Raw genomic sequence first — 17,327 nt, 5'->3', positions numbered from 1 at the left:
CGCCGGGCACCGCGCCCGCCCGGCCCCGCGCCGCCGCCGCCGCCGCTCCGGGGCTCCGGCCGCCGGGTTTCCTCCATGCTCGGCTCCCCGGGGCGGCTGATTGATCTGGATCAGGAATATTCCGGCGGCGCCTCAGCGAGGACCGCTGCTGGCGGGACGCCGCAAGTGCGGCCGCTCGCCCCGCGCCTCGCCTCGCCTCACGCCTCCTCCGGCGGCGGGGCCGCCCCGGGCCGCGCTCCGCGGGCCGGAGGGGAGCCCCGGAGCCCGGAGCTCCGCCGGCGGAGGCACCGCCGGCGCCTCGGAGCGACCCTCGGTCAGCGCTCCCCCGTCGGAGTCTCCCCCGCATCCCGAGCGGAGGAGCCCGCTCCGCTCGCCGGAGACTTTTTGGGGATGGGGGGCACACAGGGATTGGGCTGTTTCTTAAAAAACTCCTGTTTAAAAATCACTCCTCATCCTTGGATTAGTACAGGAGTCCTTCCAACTTTCCTCTTTAAAAAGTTTCCTTGACAGCGTTAACTTTTTGCCTTTTTTTTTTTTCCCCTTCTTCTTTTTTAAACTACGTTCCCCCGTTTTTCTCTTCCCGATTTCCGAAGGCATCAGCCGGCGGGTTTTTGCCGGTGCTGCGGTGCTGCTGTACATCGGGTCTCCGTGTGTGAATCGGTGCAGCCTGAACAAAGCCGCAGCAGCAATTGCTTCGCTGTGGGATATTTGGAGGGGATCTCGCTAATCTGTGCTCGTCGGCTCCGATTAAACAGCACCAAAATGGAGAAGTTGGTTCTGACTTAAAAAAATCATATTTGTCTCCCATTCCCGCAGCCCAGCCTGCAGGACTGGCATCAGACAGCCACAAATGAGGCTGATTTTTTTTTTTTTTTCCTCGGAGAAAAAGTTTTGGAGTTGGGTTTAGAAGGGAGGGAAATGTGCCTGGGTGATTTTTACAGCACCGTTAGTGGTTGTAATCCTGGGAAGCTGAGGAGGGAAAGGGATCTCCGGGATGCATCTCTATTCTAGCCATCAGGAGAGCAGCAATCATATTTTACTGCAAGGACTCGTCACCAGCTGGTGGATGAGCCGAGGTGGCTGTGCCACCTCGATCCTGCATGGAGCCGAGCTCGGTGGGGCTGCGAGCGTGCAAAGGCTCGGGGATCGTGTGTGGGGAGCACCGTGGGGCTCGAGTGCTGCTCTGCGGAAGGGTCAGCGAGCAGGGGATGTGCCGAGGGTTTCTGACAAAAAGCAGAAGTGTCACCGGAGCGGGGAAAAAAATAAAAAAAAAAAAAAGAAACAAAGCAAAGCCCAGCAAAGGGAAACCGTTCTCCTGCCGGCTCCCACGAGAACCTGTGCCTTGCTCTCCGGAACAGCCGTAAAATTGCAGGGAAAACAAAGGTGGTATTTTGCGATGGTGGGTGAGGGGTGGGGATTAGGTCATGCAGTGGAGGGGATCCGAGTCTGGCTGTTCTGCGAGCAGGGACTGCAAAATCCCGGCTCAGACATGCCGCGCACAATGCGAGCCGAGCGGTGAAGTTTCTGTCTCCAGCCCTCTCGCTGCCGTGTCTGTGCTTTCCAACGCTCCGGCTGCGACCAGGGCTTTGGATTCTTTCATGCAGTTTTATCTTCCCGTTCTCTCCCACCCTCCTTTTCCCCTTGTATCGGCAAGTTAGCAGCAGTTTGCTGTCATGCTGGAACTATTCTTGTCTAAGTTGTCCTCTCTTCTGAGTTCGGATCATCCTCAACACCCCCAGAATCTTTTCAATGAAAGAACGTCCTCCTCTGAATCCAAAATGGGCTCTCTCTTCCCTCCCTGTCTTCTGCCATTATCCTCACGCACCAGCTCTTCCTCTAGCTAGTGGTATTGCCAGCACCGTGGCCTAAGGCCAAGGGACTTAGACAAAGCAGTCCTTGCAGTTGCACATATCGCATTCAGAGTGATATGACTGCAAATGGCCCCCTCCTTTCTGGAGCTTAATTCTGATTTGGAAGAGATTGCTTCTCTATTGTGCCTAAATTAAATGCCCCCCAGCCAGGAGGATAAATCCTAGGTTTGCTTCCAAAACTGGGGTGAAAGACCCCCACCCCCCACCCCCCCCACGGTCCTGCAGAGGAGAGGAAAACAGGAAATCTGTCCCTTTTGGCCTGAAATCAGCCCTGCAGAAACCTCTCTATATGAATGCTGAATATTTTGGTCTCGGCCGACGGAGGGCTCTGGGCAGCTGTGGATCTCACAGGGATTTTCCTCTGGGACGTAATGCTGCTTCCCTGCAGTGCAGGGCTTCTGGTGCAGGAGTATTTGGGAAGGCAGTGTCGACTCAGCTCTTGGAGCCGCGTCCTTGCTGCAGAGCAAACTCTTCTCAAGTTGAGGCTGAGAGTAGCCACTCTGCAAAATTATACTTAAACTGCACATCAGCGAGATGAAGCAGTTGTGGTTGGTGGGTGCCTGGGTTCTGTTCTTGCATGGGAGCATGTTTTGGGAATCCAGTCCTGGACTGAAGTCCAGAGGGAGGGGAGCTGGATGTGGGGGAGGAAATACGGGGAGGAAACCTCCGTGGGTTGTCGGCAGATCTGGGGATGACTGCGGGTGAGGAAAATGCAGCTGCTCCACAAGTGACTCAGGATGCTGGAAGCATCTGGGTGCTGACTCCTCTGCCTTACACCAGGCTGAGGGAAGGAGAATGCATTGTCACAGCAGAATTCAGTGCCTGCTCCTCTTCCCTGTTGCCCAGGTCAGTGCTGACACTTGGCCCAGGGTGGCAGCAATCAGGCTTGCAGTGTTTTCTCCAAATTTTGTCTGAAGTCATTTTTCCTGGACTGCCTGTGCTCAGGGAATTGGGTTCCTGCATGTAGTACCCCAAGCTTTCAATTCCAAGCTGCCTGTGCTTGGGGAGCCCCATTTAATCTCCTGCACAAGCACCTTCTCTGCCTGGGCTGTAAATGAGCTCTATTAGGGACCTGCAGTGGCTCTGCCTTCCCAACTTCACTGACCCTGCAGTGTCCCAGGGGAACCTCTGTTACCTTTTCTAACAACCATGTTTTCATTTGTTTGTCTTCTCTTGCTTATCCTACTGATTCCTGGGAAGTACTGCTTCCTCCTCATCTGTCTTGTATTTCATATTGTTTGACTATTTCTCTGTAAGGGACCAGCTGCTGAACTGAGGTGAAGTAGAGCATCTCCATTGACTTAAGCTGAACTTGACACTTACACCAGCTGTGAATAGGTCTGTAGTTTGTTTTTCACCATGTTTCCATGTGTTTTCTGGCTCAGTGGATATTCACCAGCATTCTTATTTTGTTTAGACTAAGCACAGGTCAGAGAAAATGTGTTTCAAGATACAGAAGCTAGCAGAAACAGCTTGGGATTTTCCTTTACTTTCATTCTCATTCTTAAAGAAATGTCAGGTTTTGAGACAAAGTCCTGTTAGTGTAACAAAGCTTAAAAACTGCCATCTATAGGGTCTGGAGACACCAATTCCAGCTGACAGTGACAAGGGAAGGAGCTGTGTCTTGGCTCCACACGAACAAGTCGTGGCCTGTACAACAAGTGCTGCTGGAGCTGAGGACCAAAGGGGCTCTCAGTGCACCTGCCAAACCTTGCAGCAACCACAAGTTTCTTGTGAAAAGTGCAAATTCTCACTGGGAGGTGAAATGAAAAGCATTTCCCTGTCTGGGGCTGTAGCTGGCAGCTGGAGAGACCAGTTCCATTCAGCCCTGAGAAACGATACCAGCACACGAGGCCGGCCCTTATGTTCTCAGCACTGCAGTGCAGACTTGCTCGAGCACATGGCTTGCTTGTCGCCCTTTACAGAGACAGCTTCTGTTTGATATTGTTGACCATATTGAGAGGTTGTTTTTGGAGTGGGAGTACTGGAAAGAATACTCTTTGTAGACAGAACAGAGAGCAAAGTGTTTGTGCCTTAGCAGGGGGGATAATTTCTAGGAAATATGCTCCCCTCTCCAATTCAGACTAAAATTTGCTGGATCCCTGATCTCTTGAAGTCCATGTGAAGTTAAGTATGATGCAAAGAGAAGCTCTCTAAACATGTTTCAGAATTAGCAATTTTCAAGTGGACTTGTTTGGGCATTTCGAAAACGGGCATTTTTGGCTTTGCCTACCTGAGTGTTTTGCTTGAGAGCAGTTTCACAGTGTGGTTTTCACAGTCAGCGAATCTCCATGGTCCCCACCCAGCACCTTGGTTTTGCTGCAGAGTGGTTTGTGTTCATGCTAACTGGATTCCTGTTGGATACAAGTGGCCCAGAAGCTCTGCTCCAGTTGTGCAACACGGATGCTCCATCCCTTGCAATGGGAACACAGGGATCCAAACCAAAGGTGGCACAGCTTTGAACCATACCCCCCTAGTCTGGGGGACCAGACTAAAATCTAACCTTAAGACATACTCCCTCAGGCCAACTACATGTGGTGTACACATACCAAATGCTTTAATCTCTTGATCTGTTCCTTGTGGTGCCAAATAACTTGCTGGTGTAGGAATAGCTTAAGCAAGAAAAGAAGAATGGTGGGGAGTCAAGGGACTGGCTTTAGTTTTCCTGATAAAGAAAGAGACAGGAGGGCAGGAAGAGGAGACATAAACCATGACCGTTATCCACATGGAAAGATTAAATAGCACAAGAGTACTAGAGGAAAGGCCCAGAGTGTGACAGATCAAAAGAGCAAGGCCTCTGGCTGTTACGATAAAGAATGTCCTAGTTCTTGAGAACATATTTATGTGTCTGCGCACTGCGTTTTTTTAAAAGGAAATAGTTTTATTCAAAGAAAGGTCTGTTCCTTCCACAAGGGCTGTTCAAGGGAGAAATAGTGGGTGAAAATATGATTTTCGCAGCCAGTGCTATAAGGAATGGTTTGTGCAAAGGAGAACAGGGTCCATTATTTTAAATTTAAAAAATTAGGGAAGGTTTGGGGGAGTGGGGGCTCTGTTTGAGCTCTGGGTTGGCAACTGCTGTTAGAATTCAGTGTGTGGCTTGGCTGTGCCGTGGATCTACTTGTGTAGACATGCATGTGGTGTCCCATGGATGGCAAGGAGCTCTTGTTGAACTCAAACCAAAGAGTGTAGAGGGCTAAGGAATAAAATATTCTTGTAGTCAGCCAAAACACTACAGCTGTGTTCAGCTACTCGCTGCAGAAATAGCTGTGCTGGGTGAAGCTGTTACCTCTCCCCTGGTGCTCGAGGATGCCTCACGGTGAGTGTTGGCAAAGCAGCTTTTCAGGAGCGTTTCTCACGTGTTTTCCTGCAAAGTTGCCTAGTTTAGGACAGAAGAATTTATATCCTTTCAGTACCAGCCTCGTTGTCTGGTGCCCCACATGGTCAGGACTCCGTGAGGAGGTCCTGCAGGGTGTGGCAGAGGCAGCAACCTCCAGCACTGGGCTCTGGAGGGGTGGTGGCCACCTGGGCCACTGAAATGGCAACAGCCTTGATGTTTCAAGCAGCCTCAGCTTGAAGGGTCTGTGAAACAGAGGGAGAAGAGTCGAGATTCCACTGACTGCACCACGTACCTTGGATAAAGTCCAGGCTACAGGTATCTCCTCTTGCATGCTCTTGTGTGGAAAGAGCCTGTAAAATGTGGTTTTATAGGACCTTACAAAGTACAGGGCAGAAGAGAAACACATATCCAGTGGGATTGAGGAGCACACATCCAGTGGGTTTGGCCCTTGGCTTGTCTAAGCCAGTCCTACACAAGTAACTCAGTGAGTTGTGTGACTGTTCCTGGTTTTCCTTTGCTGCCTGTGGAACAGGGGGGTAGCTGGGCTGTGTGGATGCCTTGGCATCTGCCAAAGTGGATCAGGTGAGTGTTCCCAAGTGTTCCTGCTCCTGCTGCTTCCTTCAGGGTGCTCAGCAAGCTGCCTTCCCTGTTATTTTTCCAGCAAGCAGCAGTAATAGAATTAAGAATTAAAACTTGAAGCAGCAAATTGGTCATCACTGCTCAGGCTTGGAGCTGAAGGGATCCCTACAAACCTATCAGGAATTAATGAGAAGGTTCCTGGTCAGCAGGAGTTTAGGCAAACAAAGATTGATTTGAGATCCTTTGTCTCTCAGGGTGTTAATTTGGGCTGAGAGAAACTGCTGGAAGGAAGAGATTTTGATACCAAAATCTGATTTCTGTTTGCTGTACCCCCCATAATTAATGAAGATTAATATTAATTTACAAGGAAATCACTATATTTTTGTGAGGAAATCTGCTGGAATACAGAAATAAAAGACATTGTTTGCACTAGAATAAGTGGGGATCGACAAGGTTTTGTGTACATTTAATTGGGAAAGTGAAGGGAGGAAAGTGTGTGTATTAATTTAGGTTTTAAACAACAGCAAGCACTAAGACAATTTGGGATGTGATACACGGTGCCACTGAAATTCAGTACCAAGCACACTCCCTTTTCGATTCTGTCAGTTCTTAACTGTCTCCATTGTCATTTTAACGTTGGAGAGAGCAAGCCTCAATTTAGATCCCCCCTCCTTTTTTCTCTCTAGTGAATACCTAATCATCACACCGATTTTTGACTGGGTATTGACTGTGAGACTTCCTGGCCTAATTTCTAACTATAATAGCAATATCTGGTGGGGTTTTTTTTATTATTTTTTTTAAATCTGAGATACACAGATTGTTCAGACATGCAGATGAATTTTGGGTTAACTGAGTAATAGTCATCCAAGACGCAGGGCTTCTCCCCGAGATTAACACACAAAGTGATAGGTCAAAAAGCTTGTGAGATACTAATACCCCCCCAATTAATTTCATTTTCATGATGACATAATTTAAAAATTGAGGTGAAACCAAGGATTTTTCTTTTTTCCCCCCCGCTCCAGCTGAGTTTGACTGGCACAACTTCCGACACGGATGCACGGAGGCTGGTACCGCGGCCAAGCCAAATCCTTCCCTTTGTTCTCCGGGCCTGCTGCTGCTGATAAAGTGGTCGGCGCATGGCATTATGTCTTATTACATTTTTGATGCAGACTGCAAAGAAACGGGTAAACTCACCATGGTTACCGGGCTCTGTCACTTGGCAGGGCCCGGCGCTCTCAGCGATGGCCTCTAGTGTCTGCAGCGCGGCTCTGCAGCGCCCGGCCGCCCGCGCCTCCTCCGCTCCCCGGTCCCTTTTGTCCCTCCGTGTGGCCGAGTCGCAGCTGGGGTCGAGCCCCCGAGCTGTTTCCACGCCTGTGAAAGTTTTCTTGGTCGGGCAACTCGCTGTGTTGGAGGGTTTGCGTCTCCTGTCTAGGCGCGCTCCGCTGCGCGGTCTCCCCTGCGGACCGGGGTTGCTTAAATCGACAGAATGGGGGAACAGTCGCTGAATTGTCTGTGCTGTGATGTCGCAGAATGTGCTGAGTTGGGAGGGACCCATCAGAACCATCGTGCCCAACAGCCAGGACACCCTGAGGCTCACAGCATGTGCCTGAGAGCGTTATCCAAATGCTTCCCAAGCCCAGGCTTAGTGCCGTGACCACTTCCTTGGGGAGCCTCCTCCAATGCCCCCATCTCCTGATATCCTTAACCTGTATGTTTTCATCGACCCATGTGGGATCAGTAAGTTGCTGGAAGTTTTGGATGGGCTGCAGCTCAGTTTTGCTCAGTGTGTAGAGCAGGATTCTCCAGCCTGGTCATCGTGGTCCCTGCCTTATCCACATCCAGTTTGGAGCTCCCAGCTCTTGGATGTGACTGCTTGCAACAACATTTCGGAGGCAAGTCTTTGCAGGATGGGTCTTTTGTTTTATTGTACATGAGGAAAAATCACTTAAGCCTTTCTCTGCTTAATTGAGGTAATTAAACCTTCTTACCTTGCAGCACAAGGGGCTCATTAATGTTTTTGAAGCATTTTGAAGTCCTTGGAAAAGAGATGTGGTTTGCTGTTGTGTCATGTTCAGTAATTGTTGAAATTCAGTCATCTGGACTGGAAGTACTGAGTTTCACATAGAGAAATCTTACACTTGTGCATGTATTTAGAGCTGATAATGTGAAGAGCTAATTGAGAGAGTGGCTGACAACTGTGCTGTTCCTACAGTGCCCTAGTCCATGGGTGTGTTGTTTTTTTTTTGGGGAGGGTTACTATGTTTAAGCAAAATTAGCTCCATGTGAAACCTCAGGGATGAAACTGCAGGTTGTAATGACATAAAATTTAGCAGCTTTCTTAAAGACAAACTGCTTTTTTTTAAGGTGACCTAGTGACCAGCCCAATTTGCCTTTTTTGGGATTTCACATCTGGTTAACAAGTAAAAATAAAGAACATGCTCTCTTCTTGTAATGAGTGACATCCTGTGATAACTCAGAAGGGGAAAGAGACTTCCCATGTGAGGACAAGAGACTGTTCCACTATGTTCAGCAGAGCTTTTTACAGAGTAACTGCTGGCCCTTTCTTTTTGTAGAGAGGGGAAAATAGGAATGAAGTCATTTGCAACTTTAAAACAAAGCTAGAGATTTACATAGTTCTGAGCCCCAGTGACTTTTAGCATCAGTTTAATTTAGATTTAAATGAAGGCTGGTAAATGAGATCTGTTCCTCATATGAAAGACAGTTGGGAATTTTCAGCAAAGGAGTTTGTAAGGGGGGAGATATTTCCAGACAGCAGGCAGTCTGTGTCTGTGCCTACAGGCAAAGACAGCAGCATCCATGGATGCAAGGGCACTTGAGCTGCAAGAGTGAAGAAGTTCAGTGCTGTGATGCTCCCTTGCTCCCTAGTGCATAACCAGCAGGTTTTTTTAGCACACTTGTGAAGTGGGCAGTATAATTAAGCCCCTTAAAAAAAATGGAATTGTTTTTTCTCAAACCTAAATTCTTAGCATTGTGGGATAAGGGGGAGAAAGTGTTTTGATTGCTCATTTCTGGAGCAGTTTGTCAGTGATGACATTAGAGTCTGTTTCTGGAGCTCATAACTGACTCAAAACTCATTAGATGTGAATATAATCTTTTATAACTTTAGAAAAAGTAACCATAACACAAAGTGATGTTATTTTCCCTTTGATCTACTTATACAGCACAATTTGACTGGCTAAAAATGTTTGATATCACACAAAGAGGAATAATGGTAGCACTCCTTGCCTCCCATGTCACACAATGAGCAGCAGATCTGATGTACCACAACTGACTGTTCCCTAGGAATAGTTTTGGCATTGGCTGAAAATAGTACTGAGGGTAACTTGCTTTGACCATGTGATGACACTTTGAGTTGCAAAATTACTTTCAGATAACTTGCACTGAAAAAGTATAAATAGCACAGCACATTAGACTCATCTGTGTGGAATGTATACATGCAAAAATAGGGCTCCTTAATACTTACAGTTTGTCTAGGCAGAACAACCTGTCATGCTACACTCTGCTTCACTTTTAGGCAAACAATTTGCACTGATAATGCTGCAGGCTGTGCTATTTCCAAGTGTTCATCAAACATGAGAGAAGCATTAATTCAGCCGTTCTCTTCCTAGCAGCGACACTCAGAAATGTCATTAGTGATCTTAGGCAAAGGTGAGAGGTCACAGCTTTAGGAACAAGTGATTAAAACGTGTCCCAGCGTAACAGACTAATTAATCTTTAGGTAATAACAGTTGGTTTTTTTCTCTCTGTGCAGCTGGGGGTGTTCACTCTCCCTCCACAAGTATGGCAACATCGGCACAGTACAGACAGCTCATAAACGACTACGGCCCCCCATCTCTAGGCTATACACAAGGGATGCAGGTACAGCTCTGCTTCTTTTCCTTTAGTCAGATCACTGGCCCTACCTCTGCACAGTGGCAGGGATTGTGGCCTGTAATCTGAGGTGCTCCTCCCTCCCACCAAGGTCTGAAATCAAACCCAAATGGCAGACTGCTTCCCCGCACATGTCTGGGGATCAAATTAGGCTAAGCTGAGTGCTGAGTGAGGTTGCTTCCTAATTAACTGCTAGTCCTGTCCTGTCTGAGTCAGAGAAATGGCTTGAATTGTGTTCTGTAAGGGCACTTACAAATTTTAAAGTTATTTGTTAAAAGCCCAATATTTCTATTCAGTTTTTTCTTCTCAATCTCCCTACCTGGTGAACTTCTCCACAAAATATACACTGAAATACTGAAAAACCAGAAACAGGGTTAAGTAAGCAGTTCCAGGTTTGCTGGTTTTGCAGGACTGTTTTAACTTTGCTTCACCCAAAGTCCAAGGCTTGCAGCTGCACCCTCACAGTTGATCCCAAGTTTTGAAGGGCACGTACCATTGTGTCCAACTGTAGCAGCAATTAAAAAAAAAAAAGTTTATATAATAATCCTGAAATTTTGTTCTTTTAAAAAATGATTTACAGGGCCATTTCTGGTCTTCCATAAACTTCCACTTGCTGTTTCTTGTAATTGTTTTGTTTTTACAGTATTTGACTGAGATTAATCTACTTTCAACTACAGGGCACCAGCAGCAGTCAAGTACCACAGAGCAAATATGCAGAACTTCTAGCTATCATAGAAGAATTAGGAAAAGAGATTAGACCTACCTATGCTGGGAGTAAAAGTGCGATGGAGAGGCTAAAAAGAGGTAACTTTTAAACTTATTTTTAAAAAAATAATCGTTTCCCATCTACTCTGTGCACTGACTACTTGTATACACCTTAATGACATCTCTTTCCTTTGAAAAGAGACAACTTGAGCCCCTGAAAGTGGGAGTATTAACCAGCAACTGAAACCTTGGGATGCTCTGTCTGAGCAGTATTTGATAGATAAACAGTGACAAAAAGTGTCTCATTTGCATATAGGAAGTTTCACTTAATAATTCAAAATCAAATTAAAATAATTCTTATTGTAGAATCTTTCATGGATAGATTCTTTCAGGCTCCTGGTGATTTTCTTGCCCTTTCAATTCCCTTTTCTCCCCACTCCCCAAAATCCACAGCCAGGCATTGTTTACATCTCATACACATCTCCTATCTACTTGGCCCAAGAATGTTCACTGAAGTGCATTTTGCCTAAAGAAATACAACACTGTGGTAGCTTCCACTGAGGCTGGTGGAGAAAAAAAGCTAAAAAAAAAAGCCCAAAAAGGTGTTAGGGAAGGCTGTTCAGGCTGAGATGTCAAACATGAACAGAGCTCTGTGCAGAGGAGAGTGGGGCTGCTTAGGCTCCGTTACCTCCTGTCAAGTGCATGTCATTAAAAGTCCACTAGAAAGGGACAGAGCAGCTTTTAGGGCTGGCTGATGAGTGTCTCCAGCTTTGCTTTGTCAGCTAAAAGGGGTAATAAAGCCCTTTCCTTGGAGTGTAAAAGAAACCCCTGCATGTCCCACTGCTGACATCAGCCTGACATTGTCCTCTGCAGGGGACGTGCAGGGATATTTCTGAAGGAGCAGTGGGACATTCCTCTGCTCCAGCTCCTGAAATGACCCTGAAAGGCCACAGACAACAGTTGTACTGGCAGTTCTCTCCTTCTCTAGCATGACATGCTTACTTTTTCCTCCCTTCCTGTGGTCCTTGTGATGAGATTGGCTCATGCATTGAACCCGGAATGGGAATGTTATTGTAACAGACTAAGTTCAGCACCTTGCAAATCCCCCTCACACTTACCCCAGACTACAAAGCTTTATTTAAGGCTCAACCATTATGGAAGAGTAATATATCTGCCATGACATGCAATAAAATGACTAGTAGCTGTTCTGGGAAAGGATGCAATAATGTCTGCTGATGAGTGGTAAGTGGAATCTGGCCCAGCTAAAATCAATGTTGCTGGAGTCTCTCTTTATTGCATTGCCTGAGTCAGTATTAATAGATCATGAATGGCAACAGGCTAATGGGGACAGCTTGAGAGAGACTGAGAGAGATGCAGATGTTCTCTGGACTGGATGGTTTAGTTCAGTGAGGAAAAAGTTGCTTTGCTTCCTCTTGCAACAAGGTAGGTTTAAGATACAATGCTGCCACTGTGACTTGCCAGTGTTGCACAAAATCCTGAATAAATACTTTTTGCTGCCATCTTTTGGTCACAAAGGTACCTCTCTTTCCATTTTGGGAGCCTGGTGGCTGAAGGAGCATGTGCAAGTGTGAGAGCAGAATGATTGAGGGTAACACGTGACTGCTGCCTCCATGGCCATGGAGGTTATCCCTGAATAAAGTCCCTGTCCCCAGCTCTGCCCGCTCCTGAGCACTACTGACCTCTAAAACTGGCCCAATTCCCAGTGTTCTGCATTATTCAGAGTAGTTCTGCTGCATGAACTGGGCATCCTGCCACCAGATCCAGGTCTAACACACTGCCTTGAGTTCATGTTTCTGCATCCCACAGCTGCAGCTTTCCTCCTCCGTGCAGTTTAACCCTCTGCAAAGCCTTGCACTCACCAAGTCCTCCCAGGTCGGTAGGCTCGCTGTGGTCTGGGCTAGCAGCCTTCTAGAAGCCTTTATCTCCAGAGATTAACCCCCATCTATTGCCTTACTGCCCTTCCTCTGCCTTGTTAAGGAGCATGATGAGCGGAGAAATCACCTTCTGTCTTGCCTAGTCAGCAAAATATATAAACCTCTGTTGTGGGAAAATCTGTCCACCTCTCATTTTAACACCTACCTCAAGCTCTGTTCTTTCAGCAGCTCTGTGAGCATGAATCCACACTTAGTTCCAGGATTATGAACCAGAGTCCAGATTGCTGGAACTCAAGGCTACAGGACTTGTAGTGGAAAATTCCACAATATGTCTGTCAGATGAGAGCAGCATGTAAAGGGGTGATGATTTACACTGGGAGCTGAGCCAGGGTTAGGAGGTAACTTTCTGCACACACAATAAAAAAAAAAATCTCTTCTTTTTACATGAGAGACACAACTTGTCTTTAACAGTATTATGATGGCTTGGATTTTGATGCATCCTCCCAGAGGAGAACTATCCCAAGGCATTAAGAGCTTGCTAAAATGACTCCCCAATAACTTGGTAATTTGTTTCACTCCACTAGCAAAATAACTCACTGGTAGGCAAGATGTTTTTTTTCCCCCCTTAAATCTTTGATTTTAAGGAGGCCCACACTGCACATTAACATCTACCTGCCACTGCAGACTTACAAATCTTACTGTGTTTTCATTCCTGGTTTAGTCCCTTTTCAATTTACAATGCAAGTTTGGGAAGGCAGACTTGTTTAGTGGCAGCTGATGTTTGGGGAGCGAGGGCTGTCCCCTCTGCTGAGGCTTTCTGTGGTAGCCTTGGCAACTGGGGACAGAAATACATAAACCTTCCTGTGGGCTGTCACCGCAGTGTGGCCTGAATGGGATGATTTAAACCACGTCCAACTCTCCTGCAGGCATTATCCATGCTCGAGGACTGGTTCGGGAGTGCCTGGCCGAGACGGAACGAAACGCGAGATCCTAGCCCGCTGCTGCAGCTGCACGGTTCTGCATCTCCTCGTGAAGAAAAAGTAACACTTCTTCTTTTTGACTCTTCAAACATTCAGACAAACTCCTTTATTTTGAATGTTTTACCGTTCTTGTTTTGCCCTTGCAAAAATGTACAGTTAAGAATGGGAAGAAAAAAAAAAAAAAACCAACCCAAGGGTTTTTCAACTTACTGAGGGTTTGCATTTTCTAAAGAAGTTAAAACTCCCTAAAATGTTTCTAAAACATGGAAACCGAAGTGCATGCAGAGGAATGCTCTTTCTCTCCCAGGCTGTATTTCAGTTCTCTTCTTATCCAGCCACAGCCTCATTCTGTTTGTTTTTTTTTTTTTTCCTTTGACTATGTTCACTTATCCCCAAAACGTCAATCTTTCAAAGTTTGACATAAGCTCTAAGGATTTTTTTTTAAATAAATGCAGAATAGCATGCTGTACCTAGTAGTCTGCTAAGTCACAATTTGTCATACAGCATAGACCCTGCTTAGAAATAACCTTCCCCTTCTCTTATTTTTCCTTTTTTTTGTTCATTTTGCATAAACATTTGCATGACTGTTAGTGCTTTGAAGTCCACTTAAAGTGCATGAGCTATATGGAAAATAGGGAAACCTATTAAATAATAACAAGGTCCTGGAAAGCTAATTTCTACACTAAGGCTGGAGATTTCAGTTTAAAGTTTGCAAAAAAAAAAAAAAAGATAAAAAGAAAAGAAAAAACATTCTGGATAAATTACTAAAACTGTTATTTGCATCTTTGTATGTATTTATTACTTGACGTAATAAAGCTTATTTTCATTAACAGTTTGTATTAAAACTATGTACAGTCACTTTAATCAGATTCATACTCCAGGAGCAAGAACTGTCAACAGACAAAAATTAAACTTCATGCAGGAGTTTAGGAAAGGACAAGGCAAGGAGCCTGCAGATTTCTGGAGCACTCCATCCATGGCACAGGGTACAGCTGGTCTCTGGGACAAGGAGGTGAAGTTCTGGAAGTCTTTGTTGCCTTCAAAATCCATACTCTGGCTTTGGGTCACCAAAACATGGTAGCAGCTGGTGAGAGTGCTGTCCAAAAATGAAAAGAGAAGTTCTGGTTAAGCTGCTGGAATTGTTAGTAGGATAAAACCAGGGAAAATGTACTTCAGGAGTGGCTTCAGAGGAATGGTGACAAAGGAAACACAGCTGCATTTGTTTCTATAGAATGGGAAACTGTCAAAATGAGTGAAGGTACCAACATGGCCAAGCTGAACTGCAGCACAGCATAAACATAACAAACACCTCTAATTAATTAATTAACAGCTTGGATGAACTGGACTCTGCTGCCTTGGGAGGCAGCTTCCAACACAGGCAATTTTTTATCTGTAATGACTCAGTTTTACCCCTGAACTGGAGGGCCATGAGTGACCATCCCTGACCTGCAGGAGGGCCCTCCCTGCGCCCCAGTGCTCAGCACCACTCCAGGTAAGCTCTGGAAAGCTGCTGGTTAAACTTTACTTAGAGCTGAGTAGGACAGAGCATTTCTTCAGCTGATGGATCTGAACCAGTGACTGGTGTCTCTTCAGCAGCAGCTCAGTTCACACCACAAAAGCAGCATCCAAACCTGCTCACAGTTTGTAAAGGATTTGTGTCACTGCCTGGGTGAGGATGGGAAGTGGGAACCTTTTAGTGCTGTTCTCATGTGCTGCAGCTCCCAGGAAGCAGCCCGAGGTGTCATCTGCACAGAAGGAAATCTATTGATTTTTTTTGGTTTGTGCTAACAATGGTGGAAAGCTTATAGCTCCTCTTTAACAAGGATTCCTTTATCTCCTGGACCTGGCAGAAAACCTGATTGCTGAATGTGATTAATGAGATGATGGCAGGGAGAAGCAGGAGTACATGAGTGCTTTTATCTCCTCAGCTTTGCAGGAACAGCAGGTCAGCACTGGGGTTTCAGCTGTGTTTATGAAGCCCTGCATCATTTGTTAGCTGGAAAACTGTTTGGGTCTAATGACAAACAATTCTCTTACCCTGCTAGGGCAAGGCAATATTTCACATGTTTATTCCTTATCCAATTGTTGCATCTCTTTAAAAAGCTTTTTCCTTTCTAGGTTTTCCTTTGCTCTTCTTTTTTTCTCCTGCTTTTGCTTCTCTGATGTTTTCTTCTCCTTAAAAACATCACTGTCTTCACCTTTGTAGAAAAGGTCAACTTTTTCCTGCAGGATTTCTCTGGCAATCTTTCGGTTCTTCTCCACTGATCTTGTCTGATGACACTGAAGAAATACAAAGGACATTTTTACTTAAACCTTAACTTAAATCTTAACTTAAACCTGTCTGTTCTTCAGCTTTCCCTTTCAGTCTACACATTCCTGCCATTAAAGAAAATCCCCTCCTCCCCAAGCCAAGAGCATCCTCCCACCAATAACAGCTGCAACTTTTAAATTCAGATGATATATTTTAATAATTATTTGCTACTGTAACTCATCAGACTGGCTTTTGCATTAATCTTTAATGCTTCCCATCTCACCCTGGAAAGCTGCTTGAGTTTAACTTAACTGTGTCTTACCCCTGTGAAAGGAAGCAAAGATTAATTTCAAGGTATTAATCCACAAGAAGCAGGTAAGAGAAATGCTTAAAAGGATCTGCAGAGTGATCAACTTGCTAAGGAAGAGATTCTAACTCACATGAGGGACAGGAATGTGACAGCTACAATGAAGATTAATTAAATTGGAATCTACAGAACTGTAACTGGGTGGCAAAGCCAGGAGAAGGAGCTCAGACCCCAAGTTTATTTATCTGCTGACAGGCAAGACTGCTTCTTGCTGAGGCTCTTTACTAGATATATATATATATATTTATTTATTTATTTATATATAAACTTCGCCTCCATGCCACCTGCACTGTGATTATGCTTTATTCTGAAAGGACAGCTGGAAGTCCTGATGAAATTTGACTCAATAAAACAAAACACAATTACCTTCACTACAATCCCAGATGGAATATGCTTCAGGACAACACAGTTGTTTGTCTTATTTGTGGCTTGACCTCCTGGGCCATCACCTCTCACAAACTGTTCTTCCAACTCTGCCTCATTTAGTTCAAGGAGATTCAAAGAGTTCTTTTTTCTTGCTGCCTGAAGCAAGGGAAGGCTGGGCAGAGAGAGCTGCTGCTTCCTCAGAACCCACCGTGCCCATGATGGTGTTTGCACCGCTCTCAGTAAGAATGCAGAGTGAAACAAACCTGGGACATTCATACAGAAACCAGGATGAAACTTCTCTGGAGCGAAACCTGGAATGGAATGGGAGAGAGGAGTTTGCCATGAGAATCCTTAAGATGAGCTGCTTTAGCTGCACATATTGAGCAGTATTTCAATATTCAGAATTATTTTCAAGGTTACTTGAACTGGTTTCATTTGCCTTGAAATATTTACCATGCTGAACAGAATTTTGGTTCTCAATATAATTACGTTTCTTAAAATATTTTGAAAGGGATCTGGAAAACAGTAAATAAAAGAATACTCCTACCAACACTTGGAAAACACTAAACATATAAAAAGAAAAAAAACAAAACAGCAGAGGGAAAAGAGGTTATTTCAGTCTTGCAGTCTGACCTGTAGAGACTAACTGGGAAGCTGATTTTTCCCAGGTGAAGGAATTCACAATATTACCAATAAAGGTGTGCCTGAAGTGTGCATTTTCCTCATGGATGATGAGGAATGGCAGCTCCTACTCCTGTCAGTCTTTAGTACGGCATTAGGTAAGCAACTAAAACACTACATGCTTGAAATACTTTATTTGGCTCGGAAGAAAATACTTCAGTGTGTGAAGAAGTGCCACATGGCAATAAACAGAAAATCCGAACCGGGCCGAGCCAGACCAGGCCCGACCCCTCCGGTCCCGCTCGGGCCCCGCTCACCTCCACCGGCGCTCCCGCATCGCGCATGCGCACGCCGTGGGGGGCGGTGCTGCCGGACTGATTGGCATATGGGGCGGCCAATCACTGCGCGAGAGGGGCGGGGATGGCGCTTCCCGCATCGCGCATGCGCACGCGGGGGGGGGGCGG

General features: G+C 45.8%; 2 protein-coding genes across 4 annotated transcripts in view; one reads left to right on the top strand and one right to left on the bottom strand.

Moving 5' to 3' along the window:
- CDK2AP1 (cyclin dependent kinase 2 associated protein 1) overlaps positions 1 to 14,103 on the top strand; it is a 14,629-nt gene extending 526 nt beyond the window's left edge. Inside the window, exons 2-4 of one of the 2 annotated variants that reach the window (XM_041488817.1) lie at positions 9,560 to 9,666; positions 10,356 to 10,482; positions 13,205 to 14,103. In XM_041488817.1, the coding sequence (XP_041344751.1) occupies positions 9,560 to 9,666; positions 10,356 to 10,482; positions 13,205 to 13,272 (302 nt within the window). In that variant the 3' untranslated portion in view covers positions 13,273 to 14,103. Of the gene's footprint in view, positions 1 to 593; positions 988 to 9,559; positions 9,667 to 10,355; positions 10,483 to 13,204 lie in introns of those variants that run through there. The other variant, XM_041488818.1, reaches the window with a different exon arrangement.
- On the bottom strand, positions 14,030 to 17,266 carry MTRFR (mitochondrial translation release factor in rescue). Of its 2 annotated transcripts, none has more exons than XM_041488820.1 (4): positions 17,181 to 17,266; positions 16,243 to 16,553; positions 15,296 to 15,538; positions 14,030 to 14,354 (listed from the first exon to the last, which is right to left on the bottom strand). In XM_041488820.1, the coding sequence occupies exons 2-3, from the start codon at positions 16,516 to 16,518 to the stop codon at positions 15,326 to 15,328; spliced, it is 489 nt and encodes a 162-aa protein (XP_041344754.1). In that variant the 5' UTR covers positions 16,519 to 16,553; positions 17,181 to 17,266; the 3' UTR covers positions 14,030 to 14,354; positions 15,296 to 15,325. The 2 variants fall into 2 exon arrangements, with proteins under 2 accessions (XP_041344754.1, XP_041344753.1); XM_041488819.1 differs by lacking the exon at positions 17,181 to 17,266 and adding an exon at positions 16,668 to 16,755.
- Between the last annotated feature and the right edge of the window lie 61 nt (positions 17,267 to 17,327).

This window comes from Pyrgilauda ruficollis, unplaced genomic scaffold, assembly GCF_017590135.1.
Source record: "Pyrgilauda ruficollis isolate IOZ18807 unplaced genomic scaffold, ASM1759013v1 scaffold9, whole genome shotgun sequence".
NCBI lineage: Eukaryota > Metazoa > Chordata > Aves > Passeriformes > Passeridae > Pyrgilauda > Pyrgilauda ruficollis.
This window is presented reverse-complemented; position numbering and strand designations above follow the sequence as displayed.